The sequence below is a fragment of the Aquarana catesbeiana genome, linkage group LG04 (genome assembly GCF_042186555.1).
Source record: "Aquarana catesbeiana isolate 2022-GZ linkage group LG04, ASM4218655v1, whole genome shotgun sequence".
Taxonomy (NCBI): domain Eukaryota; kingdom Metazoa; phylum Chordata; class Amphibia; order Anura; family Ranidae; genus Aquarana; species Aquarana catesbeiana.
The window spans coordinates 288,646,696-288,662,453 of record NC_133327.1 but is presented as its reverse complement, the minus strand read 5'-3'; the positions used below and the strand labels follow the sequence as shown (position 1 = coordinate 288,662,453).

Sequence of the window (15,758 nt, the reverse complement as noted above, 5' to 3'; positions counted from 1 at the left end):
TATGGGGCTCTTCTAAACCACGTATACCTATACACACACTACATCTTCCCAAAAATAAAAGGAGGCCTGGGATACCCTAATTTTACTAACTACTACAGAGCAGCACATTTGGCCAGTCTGTCCAAATACCATGCAAAACAGGAAATCCCATTATGGGTATTTATAGAGGCTTCAGAAAATGACCCTCTATTAATATCAAACTTGTTATGGCTTGATCCTAAAGACCGCTTTAAAATTCATAATCCCATAACTTAACACTTCTTATTTCTCTGGGATAAACTAAAAACCAAATATCAGTTACAATCTCCACACAATCCTCTCCTTTCTTTTATCAGAAATCCGGCCTTTTATCCAGCATGGATCTACCCAAATTCTTTTAAAGCTTGGACAACATCAGGCATTCAGACACTAAATGACTTCATAGCATCTAAATCATTCCTTTCATTCCCATCGCTTAGAGAAAAATATGATCTACCAAACGCTGAGATATTTAGATATCTCCAAATTAAAAATTTCTATACACCATTCCTAAAGGAGGATACACCATTATCCCAATTATCCATTTTTGAATCAATCTGTACAAAAGATCCATTTGCTAAAGGTACAATTTCATCACTTTATAATCAATTTTATGGAGTAGTAAATCTTAATAGACCCTCTTACGTTCAGAGGTGGGAGGAGGACCTGGGATGAACTTTAGAAGACACGGACTGGTCTAACATATGGCTCACATCTAAGTCATCTTCACCCAACATCTTAGCACTGGAGACAAATTATAAAGTCCTAACTCGCTGGTACCTTGTACCCGCTAGAGTGGCAAAATATTCACCTAATACCTCAGCTCTTTGTTTTCGAGGATGCCCAGAAATAGGCACACATTTACACATATGGTGGACGTGCCCAGTAATCCAAACCTTCTGGAAGGAAGTCTTCGTGATTGCATCTAAAATATTTTAAAAAATAATACAACCAGATCCATATATAAAACTTTACCTAATCTAAAACCGGAATGGTTAACACTCTCTCAATTCAAACTTATGATCCAACTAATAACGGCTGCAAAACAAACAGTGGCCAAGGCATGGAAATCTCCTACATTGGTACTAGCAGAAACAATTCACAGAATGAATAATACAATGTCCCATGCTAAGATGATAGCCATCGATCAAAATCAAATTCCAAAATTTGAAAAACTTTGGCATCCTTGGATAAAACAACAGTTCCTGTCAAATTTCAATGACTCTGTCCTGTTGGCATGGTAGCAGATTAAATGACTTACAGAGATACCCATTCTAAGGCTTCAAAAAGAACTAAAAAAGAATAATAAACTGACGAGCGGGACAACCTTGTGGACCATACCTCTGCCTTTCTACCCTTTTTCTTCTTTCTCTTTCCTTTTCTCCACCTTACGATTAAAGCTCATTATCAGAATTTATTTGACCTATATACACTCTACCTGTAAACAATATGTATAGTAGGTATAAATCATTTAAATACCTACAAAAGTAACTAAGGAAATGATATATATCTTTAATTTAGGTTTACGTGAACCCAATGTTTAATATTTGAAATTTCATGATATTTACCTATATAAACCCTACTGTAAAACAATGAGCTTACTTTATAGATCCTTGTAAACTTACTTTATGTATCTTTATAATATTGTATACTCAAACTTCTTTTGACAAGGAGAAAGTGCAAGTTGCTCTATGAATGGTGCCCATGCCAAGCATGGGACCTGTAAGCCTCCACAGGGATCAACCAGGTATGACACATGCATACATAGGACCAATGTAACTATGCAGAAAAGCCATACCTAAATTTCATCTTTAAAGACAAACTGCTAAATGCACAGTCCTAATACTGATTTTACCTACCAAATGTTTTGCAAACCAAGCCCTCCTGCCAGACAGCATGGCCAGGATGGTGGCCTTACTTTTAGCCACTAAAATGAAACAATACAGCTGGGTCACCAAGCTGGACCAAAGAAGGGGAAGGCGGTTTAAAAAAAAAAAAAAAAAAATTAAATGGTTAGCACTGTGGAAAGTAAAAGAATTCCAATTTGCATTGAGTGTTACCCCTTCTTCCACTCGGAGTACGTCTGCATAGAGGGTGCAGGATACAGGAGGCTGATGCCAAGTTAGATTAAGATATTTATGACAATAGCCAGAAAAATGCATGGATTATTCCATGAGGCTCAAAGGCCTATAAGGGTACTAACACCAGCATTTGCCAAGCTGCTAGATTGAACAAAGATAGATATGTTGTAAAACAATTGTTGAAGATTTACAGTATAGTTCCAGGTTGTGCGCTAGTTGTAAATTATTTCAGGGTTTCTGGTCACAGAATCTAAAAAAATTTAGTTTTCTTTAAACCTTCAGCCAGGGACATAATTCTTTATCGTCTCAATCAGCTTTTGTTCAGAGCATAGAAAATAATGATCAGAGTCACTGGCTGAACAGTATTATCTGTACAACCTCACGTGAAACCCAACAAGTTACTTGTAAAAAATTAATCAGTCCAGTTGCTGCTCATTGCAGGTCACATACTGAATGCTCTAACCTAGTGTTCCATGTCATCCCTACTTCAGATTACGAGGGCTCATTCAGATGGCGATCAGACCAGTTGCCCGGTCTGAGTCACTGTCTGCTGTGTGCGATTCCAGCTCTCAGCTGCATGTAGGTGGCCTACAGCTGGAGAACCCAGTCCGTGAAAAGTCACACAGTCTTGAATGATGTCATTTATCTTGTATATCGTATTTAGCAGGGACGTGCAGTTAGGGGAGGCAGAGCCTCATCTGCCATGAACATTAAGGCCTCACGCACACTTAAAATAACGTTAGAAAAAAAGCCAGTAGCTTTGCAGTGAGTTTTTCAACGTTTTTGCAAAGGCCTTTTTCCACGTTAACCCCTTTTTTTTTTTTTCAATGGATCAAAAATGTCAAAAAAAAAATGGTGAGCCACGTTTGAGCATTTATACAGCTGAAAGCACCTGAAAAACTCCTCTCAGAACCCACGGATAACAGCCTGTGTGTGCATGGACACATAGGATAACATGATGGGGAGTTTATTGACTGTAGAAAAAAACATCTGAAGCCAAAAACAGCTGCTGTAAAAACGTCCAAAAACGTCCAGTGTGCATGAGGCCTTAAAAAATAAATAAAAAAAGATTAAATAAAAATCGAGCTTTGAGGGTTATAACTCGGCGACCTGAGGTCACAGAGACCCCAAATTTGGGGGGTAGGTAGCCCAAGTCCTACCCCTCCACTGGTAAAAAACGACCTATGGTTCCAGAGATATGAGGCTCCTTGCACAGCCTGTCAGAAGCTACATACAGAGCGGCCAGTTTAAATACAAGCTGGCACATGCTGTTTGCAGCAGATGAAGGATGAGCTCACAGTGCTTCTCCTCACTTTTAGCCAGAGGCACGGAGCTCATTGGACAGCTTGGAGTCTTGGACCAATGTTAAACTACCATTAGCCCCAACTGTCCAATAAAAATGCTGCAGTGGAGGCACGCCTCTCACTGCAGTGTCATAGAAGGGGAATGTGTCTAAAAACGACAAATGCTCCCTTCCAGCCCAGCCCTCTTAACTACAAGGAAATACATGGAGTTATGGGTATAAGATTTTCCCACAATCCCATGTTTTTCTCACACATTTAAGAGGGAGAATGAGAATCTGCTGCTGTTTAAAATGTACTGTTATAATAAAGCTAAATGATATATTATGTTATAACATAATTTATTTTTTTATCTATTTACTGTGAAATAACTGGTTTTAAAGTTAGAACTTCAACCTTCAGTAATTTGTCTGTTAAGCCACCTGCTTGAGTACAGTTTTTGAAAATATAGTAAATGACGGTACCTTAAAAACAATATAATAATTATTTGTATATTACTTATGGTAATTAACCCCCCCCCCAGGCCAATTCTGACACTTCTCTCCTACATGTAATAATCTTCTTTTTTTGCTAGAAAATTACACTGAACCCCCAAACATATATATTGTTTTAGCAGACATCCTAAGGAATAAAATGGTGGTTGCTGCAATTTTTTATGTTACACAATATTTGCGCAGCAATTTTTCAAACGCCATTTTGTGGGAAAAAACTGTTTCATGAATATAATATATATATATATATATATATATATATATATATATATATATATATATATATATATATATATATATATATATATATATACACACACACACACATATACACACACACTAAAGATAACCCGATTTTTTTGTATTAAATAAAAGATGAGGTTACGCCAAGTAAATAGATACCCAACATGTCACGCTTTAAAATTGTACACACTCGTGGCATGGCGCCAAACTTAAGTACTTAAAAATCTCCATAGGCGACACTTTAAGTTTTTTTTATTTATTTTTTTTTTTACAGATTACATGTTTAGAATTATAGAAGAGGTCTAGTGCTACAATTATTGCTCTCGCTCAAACAATTGCGGCGTATGTAACCTGTGTGTATCTGGCTCTGATACTAGCCAGTGCCTCACCAGCCACTGACTTCACCGCACGTCCCTGGTATTTAGGTTAGCAGCGATGAATAAAGATAACGTTTCTATAGGGACCGTTATCTGGGCAATAGAACGGTTGGTGGTTGTACAGTTTCACAATATAGCAGTTAGTATTTCTACAGTATGACCAAGCTTGGGTCTGTATTAAGAAAGGACAGCTTCTGCTGGAGGGGTGGCAGTCCGTAGCATACCGAAAAGGCACTAGAACTCTGATGAGGGGGAGCGCCGCCATGCTGGTCTGGAATATTGGAATGTTACCACAGATCAGGCGATGTTTCTGCACTGACCCTACTCACCAGGAACCTCTCCCTGCGCTATTCACTTTCTTTCTAACAAGCAGGATGACCTACCACTTGCTCCAGGCACACACGAATGTCCCAGGTACCTTATTTTATATAGCGTCCCACACCAAAATGACTGCCAAAAGTTTACCAGAAATTGCAGCGTCCAATAAGACATTGGTTTTTATTATTATACAATAAAATACAAAAAAGCGTTAAGGGTGCCCTGCTGATAAGAGCTTACAATCTAATAGGCTGGGGCAAGTGGTACAAAAAGGTTGTTAGTTGGAGATGTGATAAGCTTCCCTGAAATGAGGAGCTGATTTCTAACGGATTGCCTAAAAAGGTGGCCAGAGTAGGAGATAGCCAGACAGATTGAAGTAGAGAGTTCCAGAGGATAGGAGAAGCTCTGGGAAGTCCTGAAGAGGAGCATGGGAGGAGTCATCAAGAGTTAGAAAAGGTAATGTATCTCAGGGCAGAGTTGTGAATGGCTTTGTATGATGATGATGTTAGTTTTTGCTAGGCAATCGAAAGCTAGTGGGTGGATTGGCAGGGAGGGGTGGCGGACACTGAAGGGTTTGTAAGGTGGCTGAGTCTGGCAGCAGCATTTATGATTGACTGAAGAAGGGATGGCCTATGGAGAGGAAGGCCTTTGAGAAGGGAGTTGCAATAGTAAAGGCAAGAGATAAAGGAGTGAATGAGTAGCTTGGTGGTTTCATTAGTTAAAAAGGAGCACATTTTAGAGATGTACCAAAGCTGGAGCCTACAAGCTTTTGACAGCAATTGATTTTGGGGCCAAAAGCACAGGTCAGAGTCTAGGATTACACCTAGTACCCTGGCATGACGGAAGGGAGTGAAGGAGTGAGATAAGGTGTAGAGCGATAGATTTGGGGTGTTGCCAGTGTAGAGATGCAGCAAGAAAAGGAAGTCGCACATCACAAGAAAACCCTGTAAGGAGGTGTATGACAGCCTCAGTCTGAGCGTCAACCAGGCCATGCCCCCAACATATTTTATTTACCCTGGAGCATAAACATGGGGATCATGCTCTGGGGTAGAATGCAATGCGTTGAGGAGGCCTGGTCTGGTTGGAGCCTGGGCTGAGGCTGTCATACACCTCCTTACAGGTAGGGATGAGCTTCGAGTTCGAGTCGAACTCATGTTCGACTCGAACATTGGCTGTTCGCAAGTTCGCCGAACAGCGAACAATTTGGGGTGTTCGCGGCAAATTCGAATGCCGCGGAACACCCTTTAAAAGTCTATGGGAGAAATCAAAAGTGCTAATTTTAAAGGCTTATATGCAAGTTATTGTCATAAAAAGTGTTTGGGGACCTGGGTCCTGCCCCAGGGGACATGGATCAATGCAAAAAAAAGTTTTAAAAACGGCCCTTTTTTTCAGGAGCAGTGATTTTAATAATGCTTAAAGTCAAACAATAAAAGTGTAATATCACTTTAAATTTCGTAGCTGGGGGTGTCTATAGTATGCCTGTAAAGGGGCGCATGTTTCCCGTGTTTAGAACAGTCTGACAGCAAAATGACATTTCGAAGGAAAAATTCCATTTAAAACTACCCGCGGCTATTGCATTGCCGACAATACACATAGAAGTTCATTGATAAAAACAGGGGAACCCCGAACCAAAATAAAAAAAAAAAAAAAAAAAGAAGACGTGGGAGTCCCCCTAAATTCCATACCAGACCCTTCAGGTCTGGTATGGATTTTAAGGGGAACCCCGCGCCAAAAAAAAAAAAAAAAAACGGCGTGGGGTCCCCCAAAGATCCATACCAGACCCTTATCCGAGCACGCAACCTGGCAGGCCGCAGGAAAAGAGGGGGGGACGAGAGTGCGGCCCCCCCCTCCTGAACCGTACCAGGCCACATGCCCTCAACATTGGGAGGGTGCTTTGGGGTAGCCCCCCAAAACACCTTGTCCCCATGTTGATGAGGACAAGGGCCTCATCCCCACAACCCTGGCCAGTGGTTGTGGGGGTCTGCGGGCGGGGGGCTTATCGGAATCTGGAAGCCCCCTTTAACAAGGGCACCCCCAGATCCCGCCCCCCGTGTGAAATGGTAAGGGGGTAATTACCCCTACCATTTCACTAAAAAACTGTCAAAAATGTTAAAAATGACAAGAGACAGTTTTTGACAATTCCTTTATTTAAATGCTTCTTCTTTCTTCTATCTTCCTTCTATCTTCCTTCATCTTCTTCTTCTGGTTCTTCCTCCGGTGTTCTCGTCCAGTATCTCCTCCGCGGCGTCTTCTATCTTCTTCTCCTCGGGCCGCTCCGCACCCATGGCATGGGGGGAGGCTCCCGCTCTTCTCTTCTTCATCTTCTTCTCTTCTCCATCTTCTTCTCCAGGCCGCTCCGCATCCATGATGGCATGGAGGGAGGCTCCCGCTGTGTGACGGCGTCTCCTCGTCTGACGGTTCTTAAATAACGGGGGGCGGGGCACGGTGACTTGACGGGACTTCCCTGTGACGTCACGGGGAATGCCACAGGGAAGTCCCGTCATGTCCCGTGCGTCAGAGGGGGCGGGGTTACTGGGTGGCCCCGTCCCCCGTTATTTAAGAACCATCAGACGAGGAGACGCCGTCACACAGCGGGAGCTTCCCTCCATGCCAGCATGGATGCGGAGCGGCCCGGAGAAGAAAATGAAGAAGAGAAGTAGAGAAGAAGATGAAGAAGAAGATGAAGAGAAGAGCGGGAGCCTCCCCCCATGCCATGGGTGCGGAGCGGCCCGAGGAGAAGAAGATAGAAGACGCCGCGGAGGAGATGCTGGACGAGAATGCCGGAGGAAGAACCAGAAGAAGAAGATGAAGGAAGAAAGAAGAAAGAAGAAGCATTTAAATAAAGGAATTGTCAAAAACCGTCTCTTGTCATTTTTAACATTTTTGACAGTTTTTTAGTGAAATGGTAAGGGTAAGTACCCCCTTACCATTTCACACAGGGGGGGGCCGGGATCTGGGGGTCCCCTTGTTAAAGGGGGCTTCCAGATTCCGATAAGCCCCCCGTCCGCAGACCCCCACAACCACCGGCCAGGGTTGTGGGGATGAGGCCCTTGTCCTCATCAACATGGGGACAAGGTGTTTTGGGGGGCTACCCCAAAGCACCCTCCCAATGTTGAGGGCATGTGGCCCGGTACGGTTCAGGAGGAGGGGCGCACTCTCGTTCCCCCACTCTTTTCCTGCGGCCTGCCAGGTTGCGTGCTTGGATAAGGGTCTGGTATGGATTTTTGGGGGGACCCCACGCCGTTTTTTTTTTTTTGGCGCGGGGTTCCCCTTAAAATCCATACCAGACCTGAATGGTCTGGTATGGAATTTAGGGGGAACCCCACGTCATTTTTTTTTTACATTTTGGCCGGGGTTCCCCTTAATATCCATACCAGACCTGAAGGGCCTGGTATGGAATTTAGGGGGACTCCCACGTCATTATTTTTTTTTTAATTTTGGTTCGGGGTTCCCTTGTGGGGAATTCCCATGCCGTTTTTATCAATGAACTTCTATGTATATTGTCGGCAATGCAATAGCCGCGAGTAGTTTTAAATGGGTTTTTTCCTTCGAAATGTAATTTTGCTGTCAGACTGTTCTAAACACAGGAAACATGCGCCCCTTTAAAGGCATACTATAGACACCCCCCAGCTACGAAATTTAAAGGGATATTACACTTTTATTGTTTGACTTTAAGCATTATTAAAATCATTGTTCCTGAAAAAACGGCCGTTTTTAAAACTTTTTTTTTTGCATTGATCCATGTCCCCTAGGGCAAGACCCAGGTCCCCAAACACTTTTTATGACAATAACTTGCATATAAGCCTTTAAAATTAGCACTTTTGATTTCTCCCATAGACTTTTAAAGGGTGTTCCGCGGCATTCGAATTTGCCGCGAACACCCCAAATTGTGCGCTGTTCGGCGAACTTCCTAACAGCCAATGTTCGAGTCGAACATGAGTTCAACTCGAACTCGAAGCTCATCCCTAAAAGAGATTATTATACAAGTATAATAGTTTAACTGCAGCTGCCCATAGCTTCTTGAGTGTATTGCTGAATCCTCGTGACAGACAGAGTATCTCTGTCCTATTACTATCTCACATGCACAGTACCAGATAACTAGGACTGCATTCCAGGCTGGTTGGGTAATCACTGGAGGATCTCTTCATCACCATAGAGCTTGTCTTCCAAGTCTTTGACACAAAGAGACACAGCATCGTCCTCAAGCTCCCATGCAATAGGACTTTGCTGCAACATGAATCTGGAGATATCTCTAAAAATTACTATATATACACAGACTCTGGTATATGTGCACAATTCTGTCAGGTCTCAGATTGGGCCTTTTGCCCTGTCCGTACATTAAATGTATGTACTGTTATTAATCTTTTCTTACACAAAGCTTGTATTATTTCTATACTGGTGTGCATTTATAGGCTTATGGTTAATGCTGGTTTCAGTAGTGTTTCTGCTTCCAAATACTTTGACTAGATTACTGGTTAAAGCGGGGTTCCACCCAAATTTTGAACATTATCTCTATGCATTCTCTTCCTTGCCTAGATGCTGACATGCTGTGTAAAAAAATTTAAATCGCCGTAATTACCTTTTTTTTCTAATCTTCTTAGCACTTCCTGGTTTTCCTCCCATTGGAGTAGGCGTGTTTCTAGCCTCTCCCAGACCTCCCACAGTCCCCTGGGAGCTAGTCTCAGGCTTCCCAGCATGCATTGTGCAACAGCATCATCACAACATCTCGGTGAATGCTGGGAGCACAGCATTCACCGCATCCAGGAAATACATACTTGTGGGCTTCAAATGCCCACAATGAAGATGGAAACCGCCTTCAGTGAATTTTATAAGTTATTCTTTACAACGAAATTGGACACAGGCGGACTTATTACACAGAACATGTGAGTAGATAATCATGAGAAGAAAAGTTTGTGAATGAACTCCAAAAAAAAAAAAAAAAAAAAACGATAGATAGGTGGACCCCCGCTTTAATTTCTCAGGATAGGAATCCCCTCTATTCACAGATTCCATGTTCTGGGTGGAGGCTCTGCCAACTTTATCATCAAACCCACTCTTCACTCAGTGAAGGTTCTGGTTCTCTTATTTACCTACAGGTTTAGGGAAATAGCCTGTTTAGCAAGGGCCATTTCTCATAAACCCCTCGCCCCCAAAAAGAGGGCTACTCACCCTTGCAGTGTGCAAACACACTGCAAGGGTTAAATACTCATTATTTCTAGGGGGTGGAGGAAAAGGCTGTATTGCTTGCCCTATTCCTCTTCCAACAGGCTCCAGCACTGTGCTTTTCTCCACAAAGCTACAGTTTGTGGGTGGTTCTTCAGTCATCAAATGATGCAGAACCTTTTAATCTTGCATTGCATGTAGAGGGGGTGAGCATGTGACTGCAGATGTGAACAGCTTATAGAGGAGGCAGCACTGGGTCGGTTACATAGATATAGGGAGCCTACAGAATAAGGCAAGTATTATTGTGCCTAGACATGAGCATTTAACCCTTGTAGGGACGTTTCCATGCAGAATAATTTTTTTGGCACAGCCTGGAGATCAGCTTTAGCTCTGGCATGCAGGGTTTATAAAAAAATAAATAAAAAACAAAAAGTGTCCCATGATGTTAATCCATCTTCAATCTCAGTGCCAATGTGCCCGAAAAGATTAAAAAAAAAAAAAAAAAGAAGCTCCTCCTTGATTGGAGGCATCCCGCCAAGGGCAGCCTTTTTGCCATGACCGTTGTTATATAGGCAAGGGCAGGGCCACCTGGTGACATAACCGGTTGACCCCGCCCCCTTCTAATGTCATGTGAACGGGTAGGGGTACAATTTACCCAATACCCATTCACACGGGGGCGGGATTTGGGGCTCCCCCCTTGTTAAAGGGGGCTTCCAGATTCTGATAAGCCCCGCAGACCCCCACAACCAGTGGGCAAGGGTTGTGGGGATGAGGCCCTTGTTCCCATCAACATGGGGCAAGGTGCTTTGGGGGGACCCAAAAGCACCCTCCCCATGTTAAGGGCATGTTGCCTTTCACGGTTGGGGGGGATGCTCTCTCACTCCCCCCTTTTCCTGTGGCCTGCCAGGTTGCATGCTCAGATAAGTGTCTGGTATGTATTTTGGAGGGGACCCCCACGCCATTATTTTGGCGCAGGGTTCCCCTTAATATCCATACCAGACCCGAATGGCCTGATATGGACGGGGGGAACCCACGCCATTTTTTTTTTCACTTATGTATATTGTCGGGATACGGCAATACATTACAGCCGCAAGCAACCCGGCACAATATTTAAAGGAATATTTATTTTCATTGTTTTACTTTAAGCATCATTAAAAATCACTGCTCCTGAAAAAAGCTACCGTTTTAAAAACTTTTTTTTGCATTGATACATGTCCCCTGGGGCATGGGTCCACACTTGATTTTTCACGTTTGTGCCTCAGACTTTATTTTGCACTCTCCAGTTTTAGTAAATAAACTCCAGGGACTCCTTTTACAGGTTTGCCTTTTTGCCATTTTGGCCCTGTACAGGTACACTATAATAATTTGGATACCAAATGTATGGTTAATATTTTGTGTGAAATTTTTAATTATTTGGAAGTTAGCCATCACTGAACATGGTTTCTCTTCATACCTTTGGTCATTTTCCACTGGTAAAAGGACAGTTTGTAGAAGTTTCCTATTCTACATTTTCTAAGTTTTGTGGCACCCAAAAAAGCAGCCTGCATTACATTAACAAACATGGGACATTTTTGTCATTACTTACCACAAGAATCTCCAATGTAATGTCAAGTTCTTGCAAGCTTTTGAGAGTTTTAGAAATCTGTTTTAGAATAGGAGAAAGAAGTATAAGGAGTGGTGTTATAGCAGTAACTAAAAAAAACAAAAAAAAAAAAAAAAATGTAAACCAACATCTTCTGTTCTTTGTCTAAATAGGGGGGCCACATAGCATAATACCGTTTTGTAAAACAGATTTATTAAAATAAGTAAACAACTTACATTTCAGTAGTAAAAAAGCGCTTCAAGTAAAATTATGGCAGGCAGTGGGACTCCACTGCCTGCCATAATTTTACTTGAAGCACTTTTTTACTACTGAAATGTAAGTTGTTTACTTATTTTAATAAATCTGTTTTACAAAACGGTATGTGGAGGGTCCATCACATCTTTGCATGCGTTACCCACGTGGTGAATAAGGAATTATATACTTTTTTGGACTAACATCAGCCTCTTTCAGTTTAAAAAACACCTGAAGAACATCAGAGACTTTATTTGTTAATTTGTCATATTTTGTATTTTGTATTTATTGTTGATCGACATAGACTGTTTTTCACTCTTATAACTTTATATAAGTTTTTAAATCTACAAGCGCTACACTTGTCTATGCACTGAAATTTTGACAATATCCTATTTGTTGTGTGAGCTGCTGTTCTGTTGGGTGAGCGCAGGGTTAAATTTTTCTCTTTTTGTCTAAATAGGCAAGTATGCTACAAACATGCGTATCCAAAACTTCATTGACCTACATGACTGGCAAAGCGTGTTTTGTTCCATTTCATTCTGTATTAAGTGGTATGAAACCCCCCCAAAAAAACTATGCATTATGTGTGGTATAACCAGAGACCTAGGCTCTCCAGGAACATAATCTAGAACACAGGGAAGACTGGGAGGCCTGAACCTCTTGAGCAGTGGTGGCTGGTGGCTATTTTTTTTTTTTTGGGGGGGGGGGGGGGCGGCCAGTGCTCCTTGATCCTATCTCGGGTTTTTATTGCTATGATCTTACAAAACGGTGAACTTAGCCATTAAGGTAAAAAAGGTTTAGGCTTTACATCCACTTTAATGACTAAAGCCCATCTGGGTGCAAAGTGCATCTAGGCAAAAATACAGAAATGTAGACATTTCTGTCTAAATCATTGAAAGCAATTACAGTTCTGTGTTACTGAGGATTTGCCAGTCACTTCACCAATTTCTAGACCTGACCCAGAGGGAAAAAAAAAAAAAAAAAAAAAGAAGAAGAAGAAGGAGGAGGGGGGGGGCAAAGAGCATGAAAACAAAACAAAAACAAATTATCTAAATCTATCTATCTATCTATCTATCTATATATATATATATATATATATATATATACACTTGGAGTTTGAGCTGCAAACTTGAGTGTCCATCTAAAACTAGAGTTACAAAATCTGGTACAAATAACTTTCTGTAGCAGTTCACCTTCTATAGGAGGGACATTAAACATTTTTATTAATCTCGATACGAGTGCCGTGTTCATAGACCAATTGACATCCAGTAATATTTGAAAGGATATATAGTGAATATATATAAGCAAAACCATGACAAATCTAAGCACACTCACAATTGTAAATCCACCATGATATCCATCTGCCGGAAGTTGACCTGGAGGGTCCTTATAGTTGGCAATACTGAGTGCGGGTGGTGCATGTCAGAATAAGAATTTAACTTAAAGTGGTGCTAAAGCCTGGGTGTTTTGCTACCTTAATGCATTTCCTGCATAGAGGGAAACACACCATACCATTTTTCCCCACCCCCTTCTCTAAACACTTACCAGAGCCTGTCAGCGATCCAGGCTTCAGGTCTCCTCTCTCTGCTCTGCCTCTTCTCACAGGGACAAAATTCTGCAGTTCCGCCTATAGGGGGCATCAGCGGGCCACTTCTGCTGATTATTCACAGCAGAAGTTGATCTATGGGTGCCGGCCACTGGATGTTTTAATTTAACTGTTGGGTCGATGTTCCTACCAATTCTAGATCACTTAATTCTGTTGCATCTTCCAGGTAGCATTCACCTACTAGCCTGGTGACCCTATAGCATTTGCCAGATCAAGGGATTTAACAACAATTTGCCACAGACCCATCACTTCTAATGGCTGCATATTCGTCCACTTCATACTCTTGCAGTTAATAATGAGAATGTGTACATTTGCTGGAACCTTACCATGTTTGTAAACCAGTCCTTTAGTGTTACAACGCAATCAACCTAAACAGTTCTAAACGTTACCCTGTGCCTATACAATTGTTCCATCGTAAACTCCCTTTGAATCTCGCCCACGTTCAGGGCAGATTTACTTAAACACAGTCCTGATTCTTGAGAAAAGTGGAAAAAAATAAAATATCACAGGAAACAGCCATGCTTCATATGTAAAACTTGGACAGCCATGTATGGGAAGAGCCTCTTGTTCTCTAGGAAGGATGGAATGGCTGAGTGTGCAGTGAGCTCAGTAGCTATGTATGGGATTACCAGTGGATATAGACAGCTCAGTTTACTTTGAGCTATAAATGGGCAATGCAAATGCCATCAGCTAGATGGGTAAAAACAGGCTGACCTCACAAACCTGAATCCAAAGTGAGTGAATTGAACAGTAACAGATGTCATCTTTCCTTTTACTGCGGCTTCTTTTTTCTCTCTTTCCGTCTGAGGACACACATTCTCTATTTTCTAGTGTAAGATTTGTTACATGAGTACTTTTTTCTTCTGCGTTATGGTAAAGTCGTAGGCAAAGCTATCAGAGGACTAAAAGAAAAACTGCATGTGGACTGGAGACTAGGATTGCTTGAATAAAAACTGGAGGCTTTGCTTTTGACACGTACTGGAACAGAGTATATGTAAAATAGCGGAGGTGGGGGAAAAAAAAAATTAAAAAAAAACACCACACGTGCAGGCAAATATTTACATGTGTGTATACCTGTATCACCAAAGTGCTTAGATATGATTGATTGCAAACAGACAATCAGGGGTGTTGCCTATAACAACCAATCTTATGCTTTCATTTTTAGAACCTGCACTGCATGCAAATTTTAAACAAAATAAATAAAAACACAGCACAATAATAGGCAATATATAAAAATATAAAAATATATGTAAAACCGAAAATACTGCATATTATCTGTACAACAATGAGAAACACTCTGGTTTGACAGGATCAGGGGGTTCCAGAATGCTTTGGTCACCTGAACAGCAGGTTTCTAATCTTAATGGCTTTGGAAAGAACATTTGAAAACATATTACACTTAGTTATGATCTTGTCTTACAGCATGTAAAATTACACATAGCCAGGAATACACAGTGTGCTAAACAAGATCCAAATTTAAATTCCAGCAGCAAGCTATAGAAATAGATACAACACTGAAGAAATGACACTTGGCTACAATGTAAAGTAGTGAGTGTACAGCTTGTATAACAGTGTAAATTTGCTGTCCCCTCAAAATAACTCAACACACAGCTATTAATGTCTAAACATCTGGCAACAAAAGTGAGTACAACCCTAAGTGAAAATGTCCATAGTGGGCTCAATTAGCCATTTTCCCTCCCCGGTGTCATGTGATTCAATGTTACAAGGTCTCAGGTGTGAATGGGGAGCAGGTGTGTTAAAATTTGGCGTTATTGCTCTCACTCTCATATACTGCTGCTTGGAAGTTCAACATGGCACCTCATGGCAAAGAACTCGCTGAGGATCTGAAAAGAAGAATTGTTGCTCTACATAAAGATGGCCTAGGTTATAAGAAGACTGCCAAGATCCTGAAACTAAGCTGCAGCACGGTGGCCAAGACCATACAGCAGTTCAACAGGACAGGTTCCACTCAGAACAAGCCTCGCCATGGCTGACCAAAGAAGTTCACTGCACGTGCTCAGCGTCATATCTAGAGGTTGTCTTTGGGAAATAGATGTACGAGTGCTGCCAGTATTGCTGCAGAGGTTGAGGGGGGGGGGGGGGGTCAGCCTGTCAGTGCTCAGATCATACGCCACACACTGCATCAAATTGGTTTGCATGGCTGTCATCCCAGAAGGAAGCCTCTTCTAAAGATGATGCACAAGAAAGCCCTCAAACAGTTTGCTGAAGACAAGCAGACTAAGGACATAGATTACTGGAACCATATCCTGTGGTCTGAGACCAAGATAAACTTATTTGGTTCAGATGATGGCAAGCGTGTGTGGTG

The 15,758-nt window shown here is 41.8% G+C and overlaps 1 protein-coding gene across 1 annotated transcript in view; it reads right to left on the bottom strand.

Moving 5' to 3' along the window:
• Positions 1 to 15,758, bottom strand: part of LOC141139992 (elongin-A-like) — a 210,424-nt gene that overhangs the window by 169,613 nt on the left and 25,053 nt on the right. The window contains exon 2 of the mRNA XM_073626676.1: positions 11,578 to 11,634. Coding sequence (XP_073482777.1) covers positions 11,578 to 11,634 — 57 coding nt within the window. The remainder of the gene's footprint in view (positions 1 to 11,577; positions 11,635 to 15,758) is intronic.